The sequence below is a fragment of the Pyxicephalus adspersus genome, chromosome W (genome assembly GCF_032062135.1).
Source record: "Pyxicephalus adspersus chromosome W, UCB_Pads_2.0, whole genome shotgun sequence".
In the NCBI taxonomy this organism is placed as follows: Eukaryota; Metazoa; Chordata; class Amphibia; order Anura; family Pyxicephalidae; genus Pyxicephalus; species Pyxicephalus adspersus.
In genome coordinates this window covers 2,897,757-2,921,648 of record NC_092870.1, presented here as the reverse complement: position 1 = coordinate 2,921,648, position 23,892 = coordinate 2,897,757, and the positions used below count along the sequence as shown (strand labels likewise).

General features: G+C 42.6%; 1 protein-coding gene and 1 long non-coding RNA gene across 3 annotated transcripts in view; one reads left to right on the top strand and one right to left on the bottom strand.

Annotated features, from left to right (window-relative positions):
• The window catches only part of LOC140342784 (uncharacterized), an 830,340-nt gene that overhangs the window by 292,699 nt on the left and 513,749 nt on the right, over positions 1-23,892 (top strand). The window lies entirely within an intron of this gene.
• The window catches only part of LOC140342826 (gamma-aminobutyric acid receptor subunit beta-4-like), a 235,062-nt gene that overhangs the window by 9,835 nt on the left and 201,335 nt on the right, over positions 1-23,892 (bottom strand). For both annotated transcript variants that reach the window (XM_072429188.1, XM_072429189.1), the window contains one exon: positions 13,493-13,713. In XM_072429188.1, coding sequence (XP_072285289.1) covers positions 13,493-13,713 — 221 coding nt within the window. The remainder of the gene's footprint in view (positions 1-13,492; positions 13,714-23,892) is intronic.

Below are 23,892 nucleotides of genomic sequence, written 5' to 3'. Positions count from 1 at the left end.
TTTTCAGACAAATGTGCTTTTTATGTCCTGTCTCCTCTTTGATGCTATTTCTCATACTCTTCTTTCTTACATTTGCTGCAACAGTGGCTGCATGGCATTTCTCAGGACCGATTTCCTGATAATAATAACAGTGTATCATATTTCTGTAATGGCCATATCCGATAATAGCAAGTCCCATAACAAGGACTTTCATAGCAGGAGTTATTTTATTTCTGATTTTAAAATATTGAAAATAACATTACAATGCTAATATGTACCAAATAGCTTAGGATGAATTGGAACACCAGTTGCGAGCTAGGTCTTTCCATTCAACATGAGTACCTGACCTTACAAATTGATAGAAATTCACAGAGACACTTGAAAATCTTGTGAAAAGTCTTCCCAGAAGAGTGGAGGATGTTATAGCCATGATTGGAGGACAACTCCGTATTAAAGGTAATGATTTTGGAATGGGATGTCTATCAAGCTTAAATAGATGTGAGGATGTCTTCAAAGATTTAAGCCTTTGGTGCAAAGGATAGCTGATTTCACAAATGCTTTGCTGGCTAAATGGGTACAAATTATCATCGGAATTTTATGGATAGTGTGCACAGGGTTCCTGGACCAACACTCCAGGAGTCCTCCAAATCTAGGGATGTGATTTGCAGGCCATCATGTCAGCTGCCAGAGGGAAAGAAATGATCAACTTCAGGGGTTCCATCATTATGCTTCTCCAAGATTTATCTCGCCACACTTTGGCTCTGCACAGGGCTCTTCGCCCACTACTGGCATTATTGAAAGCACATAATGTGCGCTATCAGTGGGGTTTCCCGTTTCACCTTATGGCCTCCAAGGATGGGATCTCCGTTCCTGATCCTTGTGGATCTACCCTGATTTTTAGCTGCTCTTTCGCTACTGGATGTAACTTTGCTGGATTGGCCTATGGGCCTTGTGTCTTGGACACTCAATCTACTCAGGAATGGACAGTTCATCGTAGAAATAGGAAGCACTCCAAGCCAGGCTCCTCCATGTCATCACCTTGATGAGGTCATTCAGCGGTTCTGAGGACACTTTGTTAATATTGCACTGTACTTACCCTGATTTTTTTCACCATACGGCTAGTATATGCCTTTGTTATTAGACACTTTACAGTTGGCTCTATACTCTATTGTTTGATCAGTAATGTTTAGTAAGGGGCTGACCTGCGTAATGTGTTTTTGCATATAGTGACATAAAATGATGTACCCTATCATGTCCTATTCTAACTCACGCTGGGCCAGGTGGCTGGAGCCCCTACCCCACCTGAGCCGTCACAGTCTCCCCCTTAGGGTCCTCACCTATACAGGTGAGGTGAAATTCATACGAAATAGTAGTACCCATCCTTTTCCATTGTTCCACTACTTCCCATAAATCCTCTTCCACTTGTAGAGGGGGCTACTTTCTCACTTGTTTGAGAATCTACAGATTTAATTTACGTTTTAGTTACAGCTTATTGGGATTTAGAGGTGAAGAGATAGTTCTCACCACTGATGGATTCTGTTAAAATAGTTACCTTGAATGTTAAACGCCTTAATATACCAGAGAAACACACAGCATTGCTTGCACAACTGCAGAGTTTTCGGGTACAAATAGTATTTCTACAAGACACACACTTTAGGAAGGATAAGATCCCTAAATTATGGAACCATAATGCTGCTCTGCAGACTCCTTGTTAGCACTGCAGGCCGTGCCGGCGCCGCTGCTCCTAATCACAGGCACGGGCGCCAGGTCCTATCTCTCAGGTAACCCACTACCTATGTTCCATGTCAGTGTTTCTTTCATGCTGAGACTTGCTCTGGTGTGTGAGCTGGCGTGGGTGTGTCTCTGAGGTAACACACACACGCCCTCTGTTTCCTACAGCCTATGGCTCATGTCCTGCAGGTATTTAAAGGCACCTCCTATTACAGGAAGTTGCCTGAGCAATCTCTGGCTTACCTGCGTTACTCTCAGTGCTAAAGTGTTTTGTCTGTTTGCTTTGCTGTGTACCGGATCTTGCCTTCGTTTTTGGACTCTGCCTGTTTGCTGCCTGACCCTGACCTTGGAATACGTTTTTGGACTTTGCCTGTTTGCTGCCTGACCCTGACCTTGGAATACGTTTTTGGACTCTGCCTGTTTGCTGCCTGACCCTGACCTTGGAATACGTTTTTGGACTTTGCCTGTTTGCCGCCTGGTCCTGGTCCTGGCCCTGTATCCTTGTTTCCTGACTCCTGTGGTCAGCTGCCACTGGCCTGGGGATTGCTCTGGAGTGGCACCTGGAAGCTACCCCGCAGCCCAAGCCTATCCTCACCCTCAGAGGCTCTAGCGAAGACCTGGTAGCTGCTTAGTCACGCCCCTCTGGAGTATACCCGGTCAGTGGCACAGTGGGTTCACACCCGTTTGCATAACACTCCTGTTCCAAAGGATTCTGTATATTGCTTGCCCATTCGCTTTCATGGGTTCTAAAGGTATCCTATTCTGATAAAGCATAGTGCCAGACTTAAAAAAGCAGGGCAAAGTGAAATTCTTGCGCTGGCCACCATAGTACAGGAATTGGAGTGCAAACATAAGAAGTCCTTGGATGTTGAAGTAGGAAAGGAGCTTATGCTCACTAGAGAGAAACTTGCCTCACTATGCCTGGGCAAAGCTTAAGCTACGCTGGCAAAATGTCGGAAAACCTTTCATGAGTATGGTAATAAAAGCAGCAGGATTTTGGCTTATGCACTGCCGACCCAGAGGTCACGCCATTACATCCCTTTTAGTGAACAAGAGTGGCCCCAAAGTTCATATTAAGTTCATACATTAAATTATTCACTAAAATTCTTGCTTCACGCTTATAGCCCCTGATGCACGAACTAGTCCATCCAGACCAAGTTGGTTTCACCCCTGCTCACGAAGCTAGGGATAACACCAATAGAGTGTTAAACTGGATCTTTGCTACATGTACTCAAAAAGTTCCAGCCTTTCTGCTATCCACGGATGCAGAAAAGGCTTTTGATAGAGTGGGCTGGCAGTTTATGTCCCAGACACTGGCATATTTTGGATAAACTCCCTTTTATAGTAAACAAGAGTGGCCGCAAAGTTCATATGGTCAGGGGTATTGCTGAAGGGTTCAGGGAGTACTATGCAAAGCTATACAACTTAGATGCAGACAGACCCAGAGGTTCAGATGGTCAGGATCGTATTGCTTTAATTAATCAGTATTTGGTCAAGGCTGAAATGGCTAAACTTTCTGGAGAAGACAGTGCCCTCCTCGTGGTGCCACTGACAGAATTGGAGTTGCAAAGAGCAATTGGATCAACTCGGCCCGGAAAATCTCTGGGTCCTGATGGATTCTCTATGCCTTATTAAAAAATGTTCTTAGATACATTGACTCCCCATTTTTTAAAGGCATACAACTCCCTCATAGGTGGGGGCAGTTTTCCCACGGATTCACTGAGAGCACATATTGCAGTGATACACAAGGAAGGGAAAGATCTCTCAGCCTGCACCAGTTATAGGCCAATTTCCCTGCTCAATCAAGACATTAAATTATTCACTAAAATTCCTGCTTCACACTTTCAGCCCCTGATGCACAAACTAGTCCATCCCGACTATGTTAGTTTCATCCCTGCTTGTGAAGCTAGGGATAACACCAATAGAGTGGTAAACTGGATCTTCGCTACATGTATTTAAAAAGTTCCAGCCTTCCTGCTATCTACGGATGCAGAGAAGGCTTTTGATAGAGTGGACTGGCAGTTTATGTCCCAGACACTGGCATTTATTGGTTTAGGTAAAAATATGTTTACCTGGATAAACTCAGTCTACTCTAAGCCCTCTGCCTCAGTGAGGGTCAACGGCTTTTAGTCCTTCCCTATTGCCAACGGCACTAGGCAGGGGTGCCCTTTATCCCCACTTATTTTTGTCTTGATTCTAGAACCATTCCTTGTCTGATCTGCTCCTCTCCTGATGTTACGGGCCTTAAATTGGGCATCTCAGAACAGAAAGTGGCAGCTTAGGCCAATGACCTGATTTTTCATGTCTCAAATCCACTGGTCACACTCCCAAAGCTTTCGCAAGCAATGAAGGAATATGGCAGTCTCTCAAATTTTAAAATAAATATATCTAAGTGTGCGGCTCTAAATATATCCCTGTCTGCAGAACAAAAGAAACATATGGCTGGTAATTTCCAATTTAAATGGGTTGAGTCCATTACATACTTAGGGGTTCAAATTGTATCGAACCTGACACTCCTCTTTACAATTAATTTCACTCCAATTCTACAAACCATATCTAGTGATTTAGAAAAATGGGTGTCTCCGTCATTTACTTGGTTGGGACGCATCCAAATAATTAAAATGAACATTCTTCCGAGGCTGCTGTATCTATTTCAGGCCCTGCCTATTCACATCCCAAGCTCCTTTTTTAAACAACTTCATACCCGCATATTCAGGTTTATCTGGGGCCACCGTAGCCCCCGGCTTTGCCGGCGCCTGTTATTTAGGCACAAAGGAGTGGGTGGCCTGGGGGTTCCAAATTTTATGCTTTACTATGCAGCCTCACATTTGGTCAGGGTCTTAGACTGGTTCAATAATAAAAGCTTAAAGCAGTGGGTATCTATAGAACAACTGTTTTGCGATGTACAACTGCATCTTTATCCCTGGTACCTGCAGTCCAACACCCTGCAAGCGAAAAATTACCCGACGGTGGGGGTCACAAAAAAAATCTGTGTTAAATATTTTCCTCATTGTGAGATATCCTCATCGCCAAGCCCCCTCACCCCGGTCCTGGGAACCCCGGACGTCCTCCCAGGCCAGGAGGAAGCTGGCACCTGGAGACTAAGGGAAGAAGGCCTAGATAGAGCTAGGAATTTTCTATTCCAAAGCAGGTGGCTGCGTCAGACAGAATTGTGCTCACCTTCCCAGGAGTTCAACATGGATTTTTGGAGAGCAGGTCAACTCACGCATTCTTTTGAGATCTCTACCAACAGCAGACGTGTTCACTAGATCGCTTACAAGTTTTTAGCGGTCCTGCTTGGGTCCAGGAAGCACTAGACATGCTCTCTCTACTTTATATTCTTTACTGAATTCACCTTCAAGTGGATTTGTACCAAGTTTTTTTTACTCCTGGGAACAGGAACTAAACAGGTCTTTTTCAGAGGCACAAAGAGAGCATATTTTGCTCTTGACACACAAGGTTTCGATTAACAGTGGACTCCAGGAAATGGGCTATAAATTATTGACTAGGTGGTACCGCACACCTGATAAGCTACATTGCTCCTTCCCGGAGGTCTCCAAGATGTGTTGGAGGTGTAACGAGGACATTGGCACTTTGCTGCATATATTCCGGTTGTGTCCTTGGCTCACTGAGTTCTGATTCTGATTTTGTAAATTCGATTGTAAAATATTTGGTAACGGCAGCCAGGGCATGCATCCCTTTACTGTGGAAGAATACCTCTCCACCTTTCCAGGGGCTTTGGCTGCGTAAGGTTAATGAGCTAATGTTAATGAAAGACCTAACAGCAAGTGTTCATGACAGAACTCATCCAGGACTCTCCAGATTATAGAAGGTTAATGGACGCTCCCACATCTTGGGGGAGCCATGGTTAAAGGGATAGTGGAGGGTCGGATGTCCTCTGTACTCTATGACCCAGGGGTTAATAAAGGTATAGTGTGTATGTTTGTATTATAAAACTATACCAAAATGTACAAGATTTTTTTTATAGCAAGGGATGCTGCTCTGCTCCACACATGTATATGATTCTGCAAATAAGGTAACCTTTCATGTTTTTATGGTTGTTACTGCGTACCTATGTACGTACTATTGGATTTGACTGTAACTTGTTTTATTCTGTTCTCTAAAAATGTTTACAAAAATAAAATGTTATAAAAAAAGAATCATATAAATCTGTTTTATTTTATTTATTTAATAATATTTATTTATTTAATTTTATTTTTTAATTTTTTGGGGTCTGGTAAAATCCAAATCTGTTTTATTTTAGTTTCAATGGAAACAAGAAGAAAGAGTATCAGGGAGGGGAAATATATAAATGGGAGGCAGTGGCACAGGAAATAGAGAAAATGAGGAAAAGCAAGGAAAGTTCATGGAAACATAGTAAGGTTTGTGTATTACACCGATTATTTGTGTATTGCTACTGATACTGTGTACTGTGTGCGCTAAATATATATCTCTGTACCGCATGGACTCATATGTGCGTGAATACAAATAAAATGCACAGTTGGAAATGCTGTAAATACATCACAGCCCCTGGGGTTATTACTTGCTTCTAATGACATTAACAATGGGGCATTTTTAGAAAGTACTCACCAACCCTGGTGGCCCTTGGTGGCTTGCCTTTCATTAGCCCCTGAGGCAGTTTTTCATCCACTGGCATCAACAATGAGCATTTTCGCTCTTTAGGCTAACCATTGGCGCTAGGTAATTTTCTTTTGCCCGACTGCTCAACAGCCCCAGTGGTCCTTAGCAGTGTGCCTTTCACTGGCAACTGGAGCAGTTTTTTATCCACTGACACCAACATTGGGTATTTTCCTCTTCTCGCTAACCATTGGCACAAGGTAATGTTTTTTTTTTATCCCCGCTGCTTACCCAACCTTAGTCCTTAGTAGCTTGCCTTTCACTGGCCCCTGGGGCATTCTTACTAAAGCTGACACCAACAATAGGGTATTTTCCTTGCCTTACCTTGGGGCATTTTTCCTCCTTCTGCAAACCATGAGCGCTAGACCACAAACCCTGATGATAATTAGTATCTTGTCATTTATTGGCCCTTGATGCACTATTCCTCTAACACCAACTTGGGGCATTTTTCCTCCTTCTGCAAACCACAGGTGTGGGGTAATTATTTTTTAACTTTTTCTGTTTGTCAAACCTAATTACTTTTAGTAACTTGCTGTTCACTTGCTCCTGGGCACTATTTAACCAAGGATGATTCATTCATCCTATGGTAACAGGCTCCAGGTAATTTCTATCATCCCCACTGCTCACAAACCCAGATTCATCCTTCTTAATGCTAGCCACAGGCAATCTGTTAATGTTATTACTCCTGCTGCTTACCAACCTTGGTGGTCCTTAGTAGCTTACCTTTCACTGGTCCTTGGGGCAATATTCCTTCCGTTTTTCCTCCTCTTGCTAACCATTAGTGCTAAGCGATCCGTTTTTACTCCATCTATTTACACACCCTGATGACTATTGGATGTTTGCCTTTTTTTGTACTTTAATGCACTATCCTTTTTACTGACAAGGATGGGTCATTTTCCCTGTTCCTGCAAACCACAGGTGCTGGGTCACTTTTTTTTTTACTCCCTGTATTTATCAACCCTGGTGGCCTTTAGTAGCTTGCTGTTCACTGGCCTCTGGGCACTATTTCTTTAAATTACACCAAGGATGATTCATATTCCCATCTCTAGGGAACCACAGGAGCTATTAATTTCTCTCATGCCCACTGCTCACCAACCCTGCTGGCTTCTAGTAACTTACCTATCACTGGTCCTTGGGGCACTATTACCCCACTGATGCCAATGATGGGGTATTCCCCCCACTTCGTGCTAGCCACAGGCACTAAGTTACTGGTATTACTCCTGCTGCTCACAAACCCTGGTGGCCCCTAGTAGCTTTTGTTTCAATGGCTCTTGGGGGCACTATTCAACTGACACCAACAATGAGGCATTTTCCCTGCCACTTCCAGACTAGACCCATTGAAATGTCTGTTGGTGTGCTACATCACAAGACCATAACTTTTCCTGTGCTTCCTCAAGCCACCTCTGATGCCATCCTGGGACTCCAATGGCTTCAACTACACTCTCCAGATTGGTCTACTCCAGAGGTATTGGTTTGGGGTCCCTTGTGTCACTCCAAATGCCTGACCAAGCTCATGCCTGTCAGGCCTCTTGCTCTCTCCACTCCTGAGGTTGCACCATTCCTTTCCAGTCAGTATATGAATTTCAAGGATGTCTTTTCCAAGCACAAGGCCGAGCAACTACCTCCCCACCTGTCACGATCTGAACCCAGGGATGCTTCGGTGTCTGGCTGCAGCTCTGTCTACTGCACCACTTCAGCTTTTGCCTTTTGCACCCTGTTGGATTCCTTGGACAAAGATACCTTGATATCTAGATTCTTGCTAAACCTTGAACTCCGGGCCCCTCCCGTGAACTTCCTATTTAAGCCATGTCTCTGAACTTCCTGTTGCCAAAATATTGTGCTTTGCCAATATCTTGCTCTACTGCTATTGTTACATTGCGCTGTCCAAACTGCTCCCTGTGTACTGACCCTTGGCTACTGATTGACTACTCTTACTCACACTCCATCTCCAACTGACACCATTGGCTACCGACTACGTTCACGTGTTCGCTCCATCTCTGCTACCGCTGCTTGTGTATCGGTCCTGGACTGCTTCCTCCTGTGTCTGCTTGCTGTTTCAGCTATTTGACTCCGAGCCTGACCCTAGAACTGTTACAACACCGTTCCTATGACACAATAGAACTCATTCCTAACTCCACACCTCCAAGAGGTCAAGTATACCCCCTCAGTCTCCCTAAGACCCAGGCAAAGAGCAAGTATATCAAAGCAAATCTGCAGAGGTAATTTATATGTAAGTCTTCTTTCCCTGCTTGGGCAGGGTTTTTCTTTGTCCAGAAAAAAAGATGGGACTCTCCGGCCATGTATTGACTACAACGGTCTAAATTCCATCACTTTAAAGAACCCCTACCACTTATTACTAAACTCTTTGACCATCTCGGTGGTGCACAGATCTTTACCAAACTAGACCTTCGAGGTGCATATAATCTGATTTGTATCAAAGAAGGCAATGGATGGAAAACAGCATTTAACACCAGAGATGGGCAATAAGAATACTTTAATATGCCTTTCGGTCTCTGTTTTCTGTTTATGAGGTGTGTTGAATATCTTCATTGTTGTCTATTTGGATGACATTCTGATTTTTTCTCCAGACTTGCCTACTCACAGACAACATGTCTGTTTGGTCTTACAATGGCCGAGAGACAATAGTCTCTACGTGAAGGCAGAAAAGTGCCTGTTCTAACCCCCTCAGGTACCCTTCGTGGTTACCTGAAAAGGTTGCTTTCTGGTCATCCGGACGTTCATAGAACATTCACATTTCTCTCTCGTCTGTACTGGTGGCCCAACCTTCGTAAGGATGTAAGGGACTATGTCAAGGCCTGTGCTGTCTGTGCTCAGACAAAGTTGTCTACCTGCGCCACAGCAGGTCCGCTCCTTCTTTTGCCCATTCCCAAGGAGCCTTGGTGTCACTTTTCCATGGATTTCATTACAGATCTTCCACTTTCCGATGGCTATACTATATTTGGATGGTCGTAGATTGCTTTTCCAAAATGGCCCACTTTGTACTTCTTTCTGGTTTACCAGTTTATCAGCTGCTGCGTTGGTGCCAATCTTTATCTGGTAAATGTTTAGGCTCCACGGTATGCCCATGCATATTGTATCTGACTGTGGGGTTCAGTTTACCTCCAGCTTTTGGAAAGGCTTCTGTAAATCCTTGGACATTTCTGCTGAGTTTTCTTTAGCCTATCACCCGCAGACTAAAGGCCAGACGAAAAGAGTCAACCAGGCCTTGTATCTACTCTTGTAAGTCTCCTATACCCTGCTCTGTGAAAGTACCTGTACTCAACGCCCTGCAATGAAACTTTAAAAGCATCTAGTCTTCTACCTGTGAGCATTTGAAACACGCAGCTCTTAGACATAAGATGTTTGTGGATTAGCATTGCCATAAGGTGTCTTTTCTCCAACCTGGGGATAAAGTCTGGCTCTCCACAAAGAACATCTGTTGCAAAGTCCCTTCTCTAAAGTTTGCTCTGCGTTTCGTTGGTTCATATGTTATTTCTGCCCAGGTCAACTTGGTCTGTGATAAACTTCGCCTGCCTCCGCATCTCAGGTTACCCAATGCTTTCCATGTGTCTCTGCTTAAGCCATGGTCCTGAAATGCTTTTCTCTTCCCTCTCCACTGGCTACCCCTGCTCCCGATTCTTCTCCAGAATATGAAATCCATCAAATTCTGGAATCCAAGATTTCTCGCATAAAGCTGATGTACCTGATTGACTGAAAAAGTTTCGGTCCTGAGGAGAGATTGTGGGTTCCAGCTACAGATGTGTCTGCCCCTCTTCTTGCCAAGAGGTTTCATCTTCGCTTCCCTCTGAAACCTGGACCTCGGCGGGTGGGGGGCCCCATAAAAGGTGGGGTTACATTTACCTGTTCCTCACTAAAGAGCAGACGTCTCTCTCCTACACATGCGGGCAGTTCTGACTCGGGGCATGCCTACGCTACCAAGCTTTATCAGTTTCATCCAACCCTCCGGCCAGAAATCAGAAATAGCCTCTTAACCAGCCCTAGCTATTTAGCTAGCTCAGACACAGCACTCAGCGTTCTTGCAATGTGTCTCCCCTAGTGCCGAACCCCTAACTTCTGAGGTAGTTCCTTTACACCTGTTGCTTGATTCAGTGTTTCCTGTGTCCAGCTCCTGTGTTAACCCCTTGTTGCCCAGTCTGTTGTTTCCAGACTATTCCCTTGTGCTGTTCCAGCATTACTCTGTCTGTGGATACTCCTGTGTCACCCATGCCTCCTGTTACTTTCAGTGTCTCCTGTGTTCTCTGTGTTTGCAGTAACCCCTGTGTCACTGGTATTTATTTCCTGGATAACTGGTATTTGACACCTGGCTTGTGACCTGACCTCTCTTGCTTGCTGCCTGCCTTGACCCCAGCCTTTCTTGACGATTCTTTTGCTTAGTTATTTGGTACGGTGTATCTTCCTACCCACCCTGGTGTGCCCAAGGACCAAAACTTGGCGGTAACCAGCAGTGCAAAATCCTCACCACTAGAGGCTCTGCAGAAGACATGATTGACGCTTAGACTCTGTGCCTTTGCCCTTCTTAGGGCTCACAACACTTTTGTGCAAACCGTAGCTTCCCCCAGTGGCCATGTCTTCCCTAGCGTGACAGTTAGCCCTTTATGCACTATTCCAATTACTGGCATCTACAATAGGGTATACAGTATTTTCCTCCTCCTGCAAACCATAGATACTGGGTAATTTTTTTACTTCCTCTGTTTACCAATCCTGATGGGCAGGTTTTCCTTCAACTAACAACAAGGATGGTTTATGTTTCCTCCACATAGTAATCACAGTTCCTAGGTAATTTAATTAACTCTCACTTCTCTTCAATCCTCATGGCCTTTAGTAGCTTGCCTACCCATGGTCCTTGGGGCACTATTTCCCGATTGATGCTAATGATAGGGTATTTCCCCTATTCATGCTAGCCATAGGCCTTAAGGCCATTTTTTTTGCTACCACAGCTCATCGACCCTAATGACTATTAGTAGCTTGTCTTTTATTGGCCCCTAATTTCCAATGATGACAGACAGAGAGAACACACGGACAGAAAGCATATTTGCACCTCTAACTAGATATGACACCTTAACCACCTGGCCGTTAAACCCGACCTTGGTTCGGGGTAAAAACACTTGCAAAAAGTGTTAAACCCGAACTTTTGTCAGGTGGTTAAACAAACGTAATATTGCAATCGGATTACAACTGAAAGAATATACTTACCCGGTCCCCGCAGCTCCTCCGGACACATCCTCTCTCTTCCTTCTTCTCCCGGCGAGTGCAGTGACGATCTCCGGGGTTTCCCGGTGACGTCGCTGCATGCGTCGGTGCGGGAGGCGGGGCGGGAAATTTAAATAACTTTTTGTATTGAACTCAATACAAAAAAGCTGTATTGAGTCCAATACAAAGAAATCTTTATATAATATATATATAATTCTATTATATATATATATTATATAGGCTACTGTACAATTACATTACATTATACACTATTTTTTTTTTAAAGATTTTTTTTTAAAGATTTTATTTTTTTTATGTTTTATAAAAAAAAATTTTATTATTAAATTTATAAAATTTTGGACATATTTCGGTGAGTTATGCGGTAATTCAGTGAATTATAAGTAATTATTGAGTAATTCTGTGAATTATAGCCCACAATCTAAAATACATTTCCATGCAAAAAAATTAACACTTTTTGCATGGAAGTACGGAAGTTGGGAAAGAATTAGAATACCCGGCGTTTGCGTACGCGTCCCTCGGCGATTCCTGATGATGTCCGTGCGTGCGCCCATCGATGGGGGTCGTAGCGGGAAATTCAAATGTTTTGTATTCGATTCAATACAAAGTCCTGTATCCAATCCAATACAAAATATTACAAAATTTTTTTATGTGGTTTTGTCTATAGGTATGGGACGTTGGACTCTGTTTTAAAGTTTACCACACTAGGGAGGTGTCTTAGAAAAATATATTACTATACAGTATACCGAATTATTGCATTTTCAGTATTTTTGATTTATTTATGTATTCTTGTTTAAGCTGATTTTTGTGTTTTTTATTTAATTTTATTAAAAGTAATTTTTTTTTTTACATGATTGTGTGTTTCAAACGTTTTTTATATTCATGATATCTACTAGACCCTTGTTCAGATATATTTCTGTAAGTTACAGGTCTACAATTTAAAAAAAAAAATTTCATGAAAAACAGTGTACCGCTTTTGGTACAGAAATCTAGACATCAGTGAAACGCCCAGGTGGTTAATAGAAGCCCTGATCTGTTTGTTTTTATAGGCTGATAAATGTACAATGTGGAAATGTGTGCCTGTTTGTGAGGTCAGGTACTGATGTTGGATGAAAATATCTGGCTCATTATTCCAACTCATCTCAAAGGTGTACAGCAGGGCTGAATTTAGGACACTGGATGGATCTTCTCTGCACCAAACTGGTGACACCATGTCTTTATGGAGTTGGCTTTGTACACAGAGGCGCAGTTGTGGTGGAACAGAAAAGGGTCTACACCAAACTGTGACCATTGTCTACATTGTCTTTGTATGATGGAGTATTAACAAAACCCTTCACTGGAGACACCTAAGCTCAATTATTAGGTGGGGGATCCACATGCTTTTGACAATGTATGCAAATAGAATCGTCAGGTGTCTACAAGCACTTGATCATCCAGTGTATATTTTCTCATTCATCCTATCTGGCACAGCCTTATTAGAGTTGGTAGGTGTAGGTAGGTAGGTGTTGACCTCGCAGTAAGCAACATGTTATCTGCAAAGCCAGCAGAACATTTTTTTTTAGCAGGTCACGATATTCCAAATAATGCCCTGACTTTCCTAGCCATGCTTAGGATGCCTTTCTGAATTTCTGAAGCAATAGCCTGGGCATATAGGAAGATCAGAAATGACAATAATATTAGTATTCTGATCATTACTATTCATATATTATATATGTCTATATAAGATGAGAAGATTAACTAAGGGTGTAATGATATTTGTTGATTGTTGCATATTAAACTATGGTACCTTTTGGAAAATATCAATATGTTTTTGCATAACTAACGATTATCAGACTGAGATGCTGTTATATAATGTAGTGGACTTGTTTTCAGAATTCAATAAACTTCCAATAGCTCATAATGGCCAATGACTCACCTTAGCCCATACAGCACTGTACCATCTGGGTGCAATCTTATCATTCGATTCTTGACTGTAACTCCATGTAGAAATGACTTTTTGTCATTCAGAAAATATGTATCTGGGAGCCAAAGCTGGTCAGCCACTCTGTTATCAAGTGTCAGATTTAGGGGGAGGGCAGTATAGGCCAGACGTTTATCACGCCAACTCTGCTGGAAATACATAGTGATGGTATAATCCTGAAATAGAAAAAGGGTGATCAGTCAGTCAAAAAGAAATAATCCACCCTGCAAAATAGAGTGGATAAATCTGGTGGATTCCAAACATATCAAACTATACCCTTCTTAAAATAAATTAGACAAATGTCTTTGCAACAGGTATCTCACTGGATGAGCAAGTCACGCCAGCCAAAAAGACTAGCCCATTTTTACCAGCTTGATTGTGCCAGCTTTCACCACAAGTGACTTGATACCCTCAGTGACATGTCACGCACATGTGTCTCCACCACCCTTGAGGACTCAACATCAACACATAGGCCATCTAGGTGGACAAATACATGTACCAAGGAATTCTGAATGATTTCAGAAGCATCTTAAACCATGGCAGGAAAGAAGATTTAAAAGATGGCAAGAGATAATTAAGGTTAAGAATTATTCCTCTTGTACAATGACCTGTGTACAAAGCCAGCTCTAATAAATCATGTCTAGGGACTCTGCCTTTAGCTAGAATGTCCTTATTTTATGTTTGCTTTTGACATCTGATTAGTAGCCAACTTGAGATTAAATTTCTTGTGCACTACTGTTTTTTCCTGGGCTCCAGGTATGGGCTGTCTGTCTGCTATGGTTAAGGTGCTTAGTAGTAGTTAGAGTGGGAAGGATCAAGACTGAGACATACATATTTGCCACCATATTACTGAGGGTTTTGTTGAGTGGTGTTAACTAAGAAGTACACTTCCAAAAGTGTCTAAGTTTTGGCCCAGCCCAGTCCAAGCTGGGTTCTTTGTTTTTATGTGTGGGTCCACAAAGAAAGAGGTGTTTCCCTACCTATATGGGGTCTGTGTTAAAAGTCTGTTGGATTTATGTTGCTTTCCTGGTGGGTATATCCAGGAGAGCAAGATGATTGATACCCAAAGAAAGAATCCAATGCCAAAGAACTAATGAAGATACTCTGGATGAAAGTTGCTATGGGACACTGCAATCTTTTGGAACAATGTTGCTATAGAAAGAATCAGGGCCTGCATTGATTTATGATTCTGACTGCTCTTCCTGTAGGTCGTTGTGATGGGTAAATGGCACATTTACTATCAAAGAACATCAGCTTTGGGTATCTTGCACCTTTCTATTTAAGGGTATTAAGGGTAGATAACCCTTTATTTGTTTTTTTTTTTTCATTAAATGCCTTTTTAAAAAAAAAAAAGGCAAAGCCCCTCCCATTCTGTCATTTCCGCCATGGCTGAATGGGAGCTCAGAGCCTCCTGGGTGTAATGCACGCGGGTGTGGACCCACTGTGCCACAGACTGGGTATGCTCCAGAGGGGCGTAACTAAGCCACTACCTGGTCTTCACTAGAGCCTCCAATAGTGAGGATAGGCTTGGGCCACAGGGTAGCTGCCAGATGCCACTCCAGAGCGATCCCCAGGTCAGTGGCAGCTGACCAGAGGGGTCAGGGTACTCGGTGCAACCACCGAGGGGGCTTGCATGGCCAAGAGAGAGGTGGCAATCAAAGTCCAAAAACAAGATCCGAGGTCAGGGTCAGGCGGCAATCAGGCAAAAGTCCTTAAACATAATCCGAGGTCAGGGTCAGGCGGCAAACAGGCAAAGTCCAAGGCATAGTAAACAAGGTCCGGTACACAGGAAAGCAGACAGACGAAGCACCTTTGCACTAGGAGTTTAGACAAGCTAAAACCTTGAGATTGCTTAGGCCACTTCCTGTAGTAGGCAGTGCCTTTAAATACTAGCAGAGATCCAGCCATAGGCTGTAGAAACAGAGGGCGTGTATGTGTTCCCTCATGGATGAAGAGAGACACACCCACGCCAGCTCAAACATCAGTGCATGTCCAGCTGGAAGGAAAGAAAGGCATGGAACACAGGTACTGGGGTTACTCTATCTGAAAGATAAGACCCAGCGCCCGTGCCTGCAATTACGAGCAGCGGCGCCGGTATGACCCGCAGGGCTAACACTGGGATAATAAGCACATCACAAAATCCAGTAGGCTTGGGCTCGAAGAACAGGCATGAGCAGGAGGGACTTTTCTGTCATTGTTTTTTTTTTTTTTTTTACAAATACAGCGACATACGATCTGTGCATGTAAAGGTACCATCTTTTTATTTTTACTTTAGGTCCACTTTAATGAGAAAAGATCCCTGATTCTTATTAGGTTTTTATGTTTAGGACCCCGTATCTGGCAACTTGTTAAGTTCAGGAGGCTGAAATTAGGTTTAGTATCAGCTCTCGGGGTCCCCTGTGTACCCTGAAAATTGCACATTTGTACAATAATCAGTGTGTGAGATATGAAGGTTTATACTTTGGGGGTAATGACAGAAGCATGAACACAGACACAACCCTCATGCTACTGGTGTACAAGGAGTGGAAATATTTCACAGTGCAAGGTGGGCGGGGAGCGACACGGGTAGGATTATCTCATAGGACACCTCTCTATCCCGCCCCCACCAATGGCAGAACACTATTGAGCCGCTCATATGCAAATGTTGAGTGGCTCAATGATCCACAGACAGGCTGTGGATCAAATGGAGGAGGAAGAGCTGGGCATCACAGGGGGGGAGGGATCCCGGTGCGTATTGCCCAAGGGGGAATACGCACTTGGATGACAAATGACTTAATATTGCCTTGGATGACAAATGCCCTCCTACACGTCGTTAGCGCCCACTGTTGGGAACCTATGTATTAGAGGGTGGAGGAAGCCGACTTCTTTAAATTTGGGAACAAGGCAAACATAGCAAGGGGAAAGCAGCTTGACCATAATATTACCCGTTTGAAGGACAGGGCAGGTACAGCCCAGACACCACCCCGGGCTAATAATAAAATATTCCAAGATTATTATAGTAAATTTTACGCACCCTCTAATACTCAGAGATGACCCTGTACTCTTAGACTCCGTTCTACTCTGCTCACTGTCGGCAAAATTTAGGGCCTGGGTAAATAGACTAGTAACCACGAAGGAAATGGAACGCACTATAGCTCTATTACTGAAAACAAAGGCCCCTGGTCTACATGGTTTTAGTTCAGACTTCCAAAAGATATTAGCACTAGAGGTGTCTGGGCCTCTAGCTTCCCTGTTTTTTTTTTTCAATAGATTTTTATTGAACATTTTAATAAAACAAAATACAAACAATAGAAAATACACGTTATATACAAATTGACAACAAATCATATAAAAATAACATTGCAACTGGTACAGTGCATACATTACCACCACCAATTTATTTTGTCTTTAGTATACCTAAACTTTTTAGTGTAATAGGACTTATGGTTGCCTGGAATACACTAGTTACCATAAAACCAAAAATAGAAAGAAAAAAAAACAAAAACACATCCAGATGTATCCTAGCAACCGGTATAGAAAAGTAAAAAAATAAAAAAAAGGAGGGAGACAGTGGCCTGTTAGTAGCCAAAATTCAACCCACTTGAACCAGAACATACCATTAGCATTACCAGCACGAAGGAATATTAGGCAACGAATGTACTCTCTAGGGTTCCCATATTGTGGAAATCTTTTCTCAGGTATCAGTCAGAATACTGGACAGTAGTTCATTTAAAAAAAAGTATTGTCTAATCGCAGCAACACCTCATGATATGGAATAGCTTGTTTCTTCCAATTTTTTGCAATAGTTTGCTAAGCCACCAGGTGTACATGTGTCCCCAGAGCAAATTGGGTACTAGTGAGATTCGGGGGCTTGAATTGCAGCAGGGCCACCCAGAGATCTCTAGCCACACACTTCTGGAATAAGGTTCCCAGTAATCTAAACACCCTCCCCCAAACTCATATAACTGATCGGCAGGTTCACCACACATGACGTTCAGTACCCATTTCTTGACATCCTCTAAAACATAGACCTGACTCCTCAATATAGAAGGGATCATGTACCACCGCATCATAACCTTATACAGTATACGGCTTCTAGTGTAAGCACATAAGTAGAACATTTAGTCATTCTGGTCCAGTTAGTGAACCATTCCTCATCCGTTTTGGGGTTTCCCAAGTCCCTTCTCCAAAGGGATATGTAAGAGTGGGTGGACAATGTAGTGATTTCTGTGAGTTTAGAGTATATGATTGAGTTTTGAGTATAAGGGAGTCCTGGGGCATATACTGTATGTTCAAAAATAGACAACCTGACCGTAATAGTACTCTTCTGCATCAGCAAGGCAATCCAATGTCTGATCTGTAGATACCTGAAAAACTCCTTGCTCGGGACCTGATGTGCTGAACAAATATCATCCCAACTTAGAATTCCATTTCTACCCAGCATTGAATAGACCGTGTCATACTTATGTGCTAACTACCAATTAAATGTTACCGGTGATTCCATTCTGGGCGGGAATAGGGGGTTATGCTGGATAGGAAGTAATGGTAAATATAATGACATAAGGCCACTGGAATATCGAATCCCATCCCAAACCTTCAACACATGCTGTAGATGAGCACATATGCCGTGAGCATAATTTTGGGGAGGGGGAGCCACGGAAGAGTTTTAACATCCACCGGTTGGGATAGATAAGATTCTAATTGAACCCATAATGGAGCCGCCCCACCTGCATAAAGAAAAGTTATAGGGCTTATATGGGCAGCCTGGAAACATTTCAAGAAATTAGGTACTGCAAGACCCCCATGACGTTTATGAGCAAACAAAGTTTTTTTGCGGTACTCTGGGTTTCCTTTTGTTCCAGATAAAGGAAAAAGCCAACTTTTGGAGAGCACGTAACATATATGTCGGCACATGAACTGGTAATGTCCTAAAGTAGTATAGTAATTTTGGAAGAACCGTCATTTTCACGGAATTAATTCTTCCCAACCACGAGATTGGATGAGAAAAGCACCCAGTTAATAACCTCTTAAGCTGATTAAATAAGGCAGGATAGTTATAGGAAAAGAGTGTATCGTAGGTGCAGGTAATTCTGACCCACAAATAATCTAAATATTTCGGCGCTCAGGAGAATTTAAATTCTCCTTGAGTGACGAAAACATTTGTGAAGGTAAATTTATGTTTAGTGCCATGGATTTCTTTTCATGTACTACTAAGTCTGATATATGGGCAAACTCAGTGAGTATATTAACCCCGAGTGGTAGAAAAAAAGATGCTGAAAGCGGTAACCCTGAGTCACACTTGGAGTAACTAAAACAATAGAAAACAATAGTAAATAGAGCCTTACCTGATCTGCCGGTGTCCTTCTCTGCAATCACTGTCTTCTCGCTTCCTCCAGCCAGTTTCCTCTGCATCTGATGAGTCACCTGAGGAGTTCCCGGTGACGTCGGTGCATGCTGACGTTCTGTTTGGGGCGTGTTGGGTATTTCAAATCTATTTGTATTGCATTCAATACAAAATAACTGTATTGAATGGAATAAAGTGGATTTATATGTGTAAAAGCAGTACATTGTCTTTCATAAAAAATTTATTTTACAGTATAATATAATATATATATATAATATAGTATGAGTATAATATATATATTATTCTTTTAATTTTGAAAAAATTATTTTATTTAAATAAAAAATGGGTAGCTTAAGTTTTGCAATAAAACAACATAAAATAAACACATCGATATAACATCTATCTATCTAAAAAAATATTTCACACAAGGTAGTGCAAGCTTGGTACAATAGTATAAAAAATCACTTTATAAAAGTGCTAAACAATCCGTAAATAAAGAAAGAACAACAAAAGTGTATGTGGGGATAGAGGAGTTGTAACACAAGAGGAAAGGTACAGGGGAGGGTTCACATGTGAGGGGTACTATGGGGTTCTGCAACAGCCAATTTAGCCAAAGGGTAGGGGTGTGTGGGTCAAATAGAAATTTTTTAATTGGGGGCAGTAAGATCCCTTTATTCTTTAGTGGTTATAAACTGTGACCAATAGTACCATGTATGAGCCACCTTCCTGCCAGTGCCCCGGATAGAGGAAGTAAGATCCTCCATTCGGTGGATCTCATTGACTCTACTAAGCCATAAACCAATAGTGGGTGGATCAGGATTTCGCCAGTGGGAGGCTATGCAGGAGGTAGCGGCCATAATAAGGTGTCTGATGACCGAGCCTTTATATGCCTTCCGTGAAAATGAATTGTGTTGTAGGAGAAAGATAGCTGGATCATCTAGGATATCTTGGTCTGACATTTGTTGAACAATAGACCGAACCGTGGCCCAAAAATTCCGCAAAAGGGGACAATACCAGAATATATGCAGTAATGTGCCTTTCTCTATCAGGCATCTCCAGTAGCGGTCTGATACAGCTGGGAAAATGTGGTGTAATTTCTCCGGGGTTCGGTACCATCGCGAAACCACCTTAAAACAAATTTCTTGGTATTTACTAGCAATAGACGCTTTATGGATCCAATATAAAATATTTTCCCTTTGTTCTGTAGATAGCAAAAGACCCAACTCAGCCTCCCAAGACCTAAGAAACATAGGTGTGTAGTCGGGGGGTGGGGTCTGTAGTAGCCTATAAACTACAGATAGAGTGTGTCTGATACCACCCGTCACCAAGCATAGATGCTCGAAAACAGTAAGGGGTCTACAATAGGATAGGGCCGAGCGGAGAGTAGACAAGAAATGGGTGATCTGCAAGATTTTCCAGAAATCTAGTTGAAATTCTCCTGCCGCCCCTCCTAACTCCTCCGGGCTGATCCATCTGCCTGATCTGATAAACTGTAACGCTCTACAAATACCAGAAGAGAGCAATTCTTTGAATCTCCTGTCTTCCAACCCAGGAGGAAAGGACAGGTTGCCCAGGATCGGGAAGAGAGGCGAAGTTTCGCACGGTCAATTCCCATGTATAACCCACCGTAGGGTGAGATTTAAGTCCTGGGAAAGCCGATATCGGCAGCCAGGGAATGAGGCTTAGAGGTGTTGGGCAAAAACATTGTTCCAGTGATATCCACTGTTTAAAATCTCCATCTTAAAATCTCGGAGTAGAAAAAAGTTGCTACAAGTGGTAACCCCGAGTCACACTCGGGGTATGTAAACCTATAGGAAGGTAATAGTAAATAGAGCCTTACCTGATCCGCCGTCTTCTTTCTTTTTCCTTCTTCCTCCTTCTGCATCTGATGAGTCACCAGGGAGCTCCCGGTGACGTCGGTGCGTGTGTACGTTGCCGGCGGGTCGGGAAATTCAAAATCCATTTGTATTGCATTCAATACAAAATAACTGTATTGAATGCAATACATTGGATTTTTATGTGTAAAAGCAGTACATTGTTTTCAAAAACATTTATTTTACAGTATATATAATAGTATGAGTATAATGTGTATTTTTTTTTTTTAATTATTTTTTTTTTTTTTTAAATATTTACATTTTTTAATTTATTCAGTTTATTGTTTTTACATGATTTTGTGTTTCAAACTTTATTATACTCATACTATTATATTATACTGTAAAATAAATTTTCATAAAAAACAATGTACCACTTTTAGACATATAAAACCAGAAAGAAATGAACCGCTAGGGAGGTTAAGTCATTAAGCACTGTGGAGAGCAGTGGGAGGTAATTCCGTTCAAATATTTCCGAGAGTGTTTTGGAAATTTTCGTGCCTAGCTACGTAATTGCATGGGGTTCCCAACGAAAGGCAAATAATTGTTGGAGGTGGAAGAGGACTACATTTAAAAGTGTTATATCCAAGGGTGCTGATTTGAAGTAGTTAATTTTGAAATTTGACATAGATTTAAATTCACTCAGAATTGTCATGAGATTAGGCAAAGAGATGATAGGGTTGGTTATGGCGAACAGCAGATCATCAGCGTAAGCTGCCACTTTCTGGGTCGAGCATCCCATATCTAAGCCCGAGATAGCAGAAGAGGCACAGATCATCTGAAGAAGTGGCTCTAGGGACAGAATAAAGATCAAAGAGGACAGGGGACAACCCTGTCTTGTGCCATTAGAGATGGAGAGAGGGTCTGAAATCAGTCCATTCACTCTGACCCTGGCCGTGGGTTCAGTGTAAATGGCTCTAATTCATGAAAGCATTCGGGGGCCTAAACCTATGTGTATTAGGGTTTGATCAATGTAGAGCCAATGTACCCGGTCAAAAGCTTTTTCAGCGTCTGTGGACAGCAACATTAGCGGGATATGTTTGGATGTAGTGTAAAATATCCAATTCAATACTCTGGTCGTGTTGTCTCTGGCCTCCCTGCCGGGCATGAAACCAACTTGATCCAGATGGATAAGAGTGTGCATGACCTTGATCAGTCTGGTGGCCAGACCTTTTGCAAAAAGGTTCTGATTAAGGAGGGAGATAGGCCGGTAGCTAGCACATGAAGAGGGGTCTTTACCCTCCTTGACCGTGATGGTGGCCCACAGGGAGTCCAGAGAGAACCGACCACCTTCAGTAATATGGTTATATGCTGCTAAAAAATGAGTCGCCAAAGGAGCCTGAAAAGTTTTATAGTATGATAAAGGCAACCCATCCAGTCCAGGTGTTTTACCAGTGGGGGTGTCTCTAATGGCCGCACTAAGTTCCTCTGCCGAGATAAGAACTTCCAATATCTCTCTATTAGACAGAGAAAGAGAAGGCATCTTGGAGTCCGAAAGATATTTTCGGATCGCCCGTAACCTCTCTCCTATCACCACGGAGGAGGAAGGCTTCGAGATATTATATAGTATAGAGTAGTATCTGCGAAAGGATTCCACTATGTCTTTAGTAAGGTAAATCTTACGTCCACAGTTGTCCGTGAGAAAAGGGATAAAGGAGCGAGTTTTTTGTACACGGAGAGCATTGGCTAGTAGACGGCTGCTTTTGATGCCGTGTTCGTAAAACAACCTCTTGCATTTAGTAAGGGTAAATTTAGCCCTGTCGAGGCAAAGTAATGACAGTTTCTCACGGGGAACTCAGAGTTCCTTACCTATCGTAGGATCTAGGGAAGATTTATGAGAAGATTCTAGGATTGTAATACGATTGAGAGTGTCCCCTATCTCCTTCTGACGTTCCCTTTTGAGCCTCGTCCTATGTTTGATAAATAAACCTCGTATGACTGCTTTGTGAGCCTCCCAAAGTAAGAGGGGGTTGGTCTCAGGAGTAGCATTGGTCTGAAAATAATGGGATAGTTCAGAATTGACATCTGCCTGGACAGCTGTATCCTGGAGAAGAGATTCATTTAGGCTCCAATTCCAAGATTTGGGGCAAAGATAAGATAGTTCGATAGAAATGGATACCGGAGCATGATTTGATAAAGTTATTGAGCCAATGGAACAAGACTTCACTCTGTGTAACTCAGAATGTGGGAGCCAAAAATGGTCAATCCTTGAGTATGAACTATGGGGGGAAGAATAAAATGTGTAGTCCCCATCTTGGGGATGCAAAACGCGCCAAACATCAAGGAGCCTATGTTGGGATAGGGTTTTCAGGATTCGACCATTGTTACGGGGCGAAGAGTGATTGGGTCCACTACGAGAAGTGTTCATTGTCCAATCTGTTGTGAAATTAAAGTCTCCTCCCAAGATCAAGATACCTTCCTGAAATTTTTCTAATTTCTCAAGGGTCTCAGTTAAAAATGAGGCCTGTCCGTTATTAGGAAGGTATATGGATGCTAAAGCGACTTTAGAGCCTTTTAAGTTCCCTTTAATAAAGAGGAATCTGCCTTCCCGGCAGCTCAGTTGATCCTTAAAATGCCATTTGACAGAAGAGGCTACCAAAATGCTGACTCCCTTAGATTTAGATGAATCAGTACAGCTATGATAGACTATCGGGTACCTCTTGTTGCCAAATCTCAGGATCCTATCAGTGCAAAAGTGAGTTTCCTGTATGAATGCTATTTGTGTTTTTAATCTGTGTAGTTCCGCTAGTATCGTGGAGCGTTTTTCTGGGGTATTCAACCCTTTGTTGTTATACGTGACCACTCTGACTGGACCCATTACAAAAATATTGAAAGGGGCCCGCAGGCTATCTCAATGTTTTAGATACTCCTAGGAGCTAGGGTGGGGGTTTAGGAGGGGGTCAGATGAGGGGGAAGGTAATACAGGGGGGCAGGGCAATACAACAAGACAAGCAGTTAAAAGAACATATAAAATAGGGACAAACAAAAACAGTATGCGCAGATCAGCTGCGCAAATTCCCTTGGGAGGGGTGGCTCAGGTGGTCAGGGCGAGAGCCTCACTGCCGGGCCTTTCATATGGGTGAATAAATAACCATTGATTCGGGGAGACATGCTTTTGGGGCTTTCCGTTTCAACTTTATGCGCACAGAGGTAGCAAATCC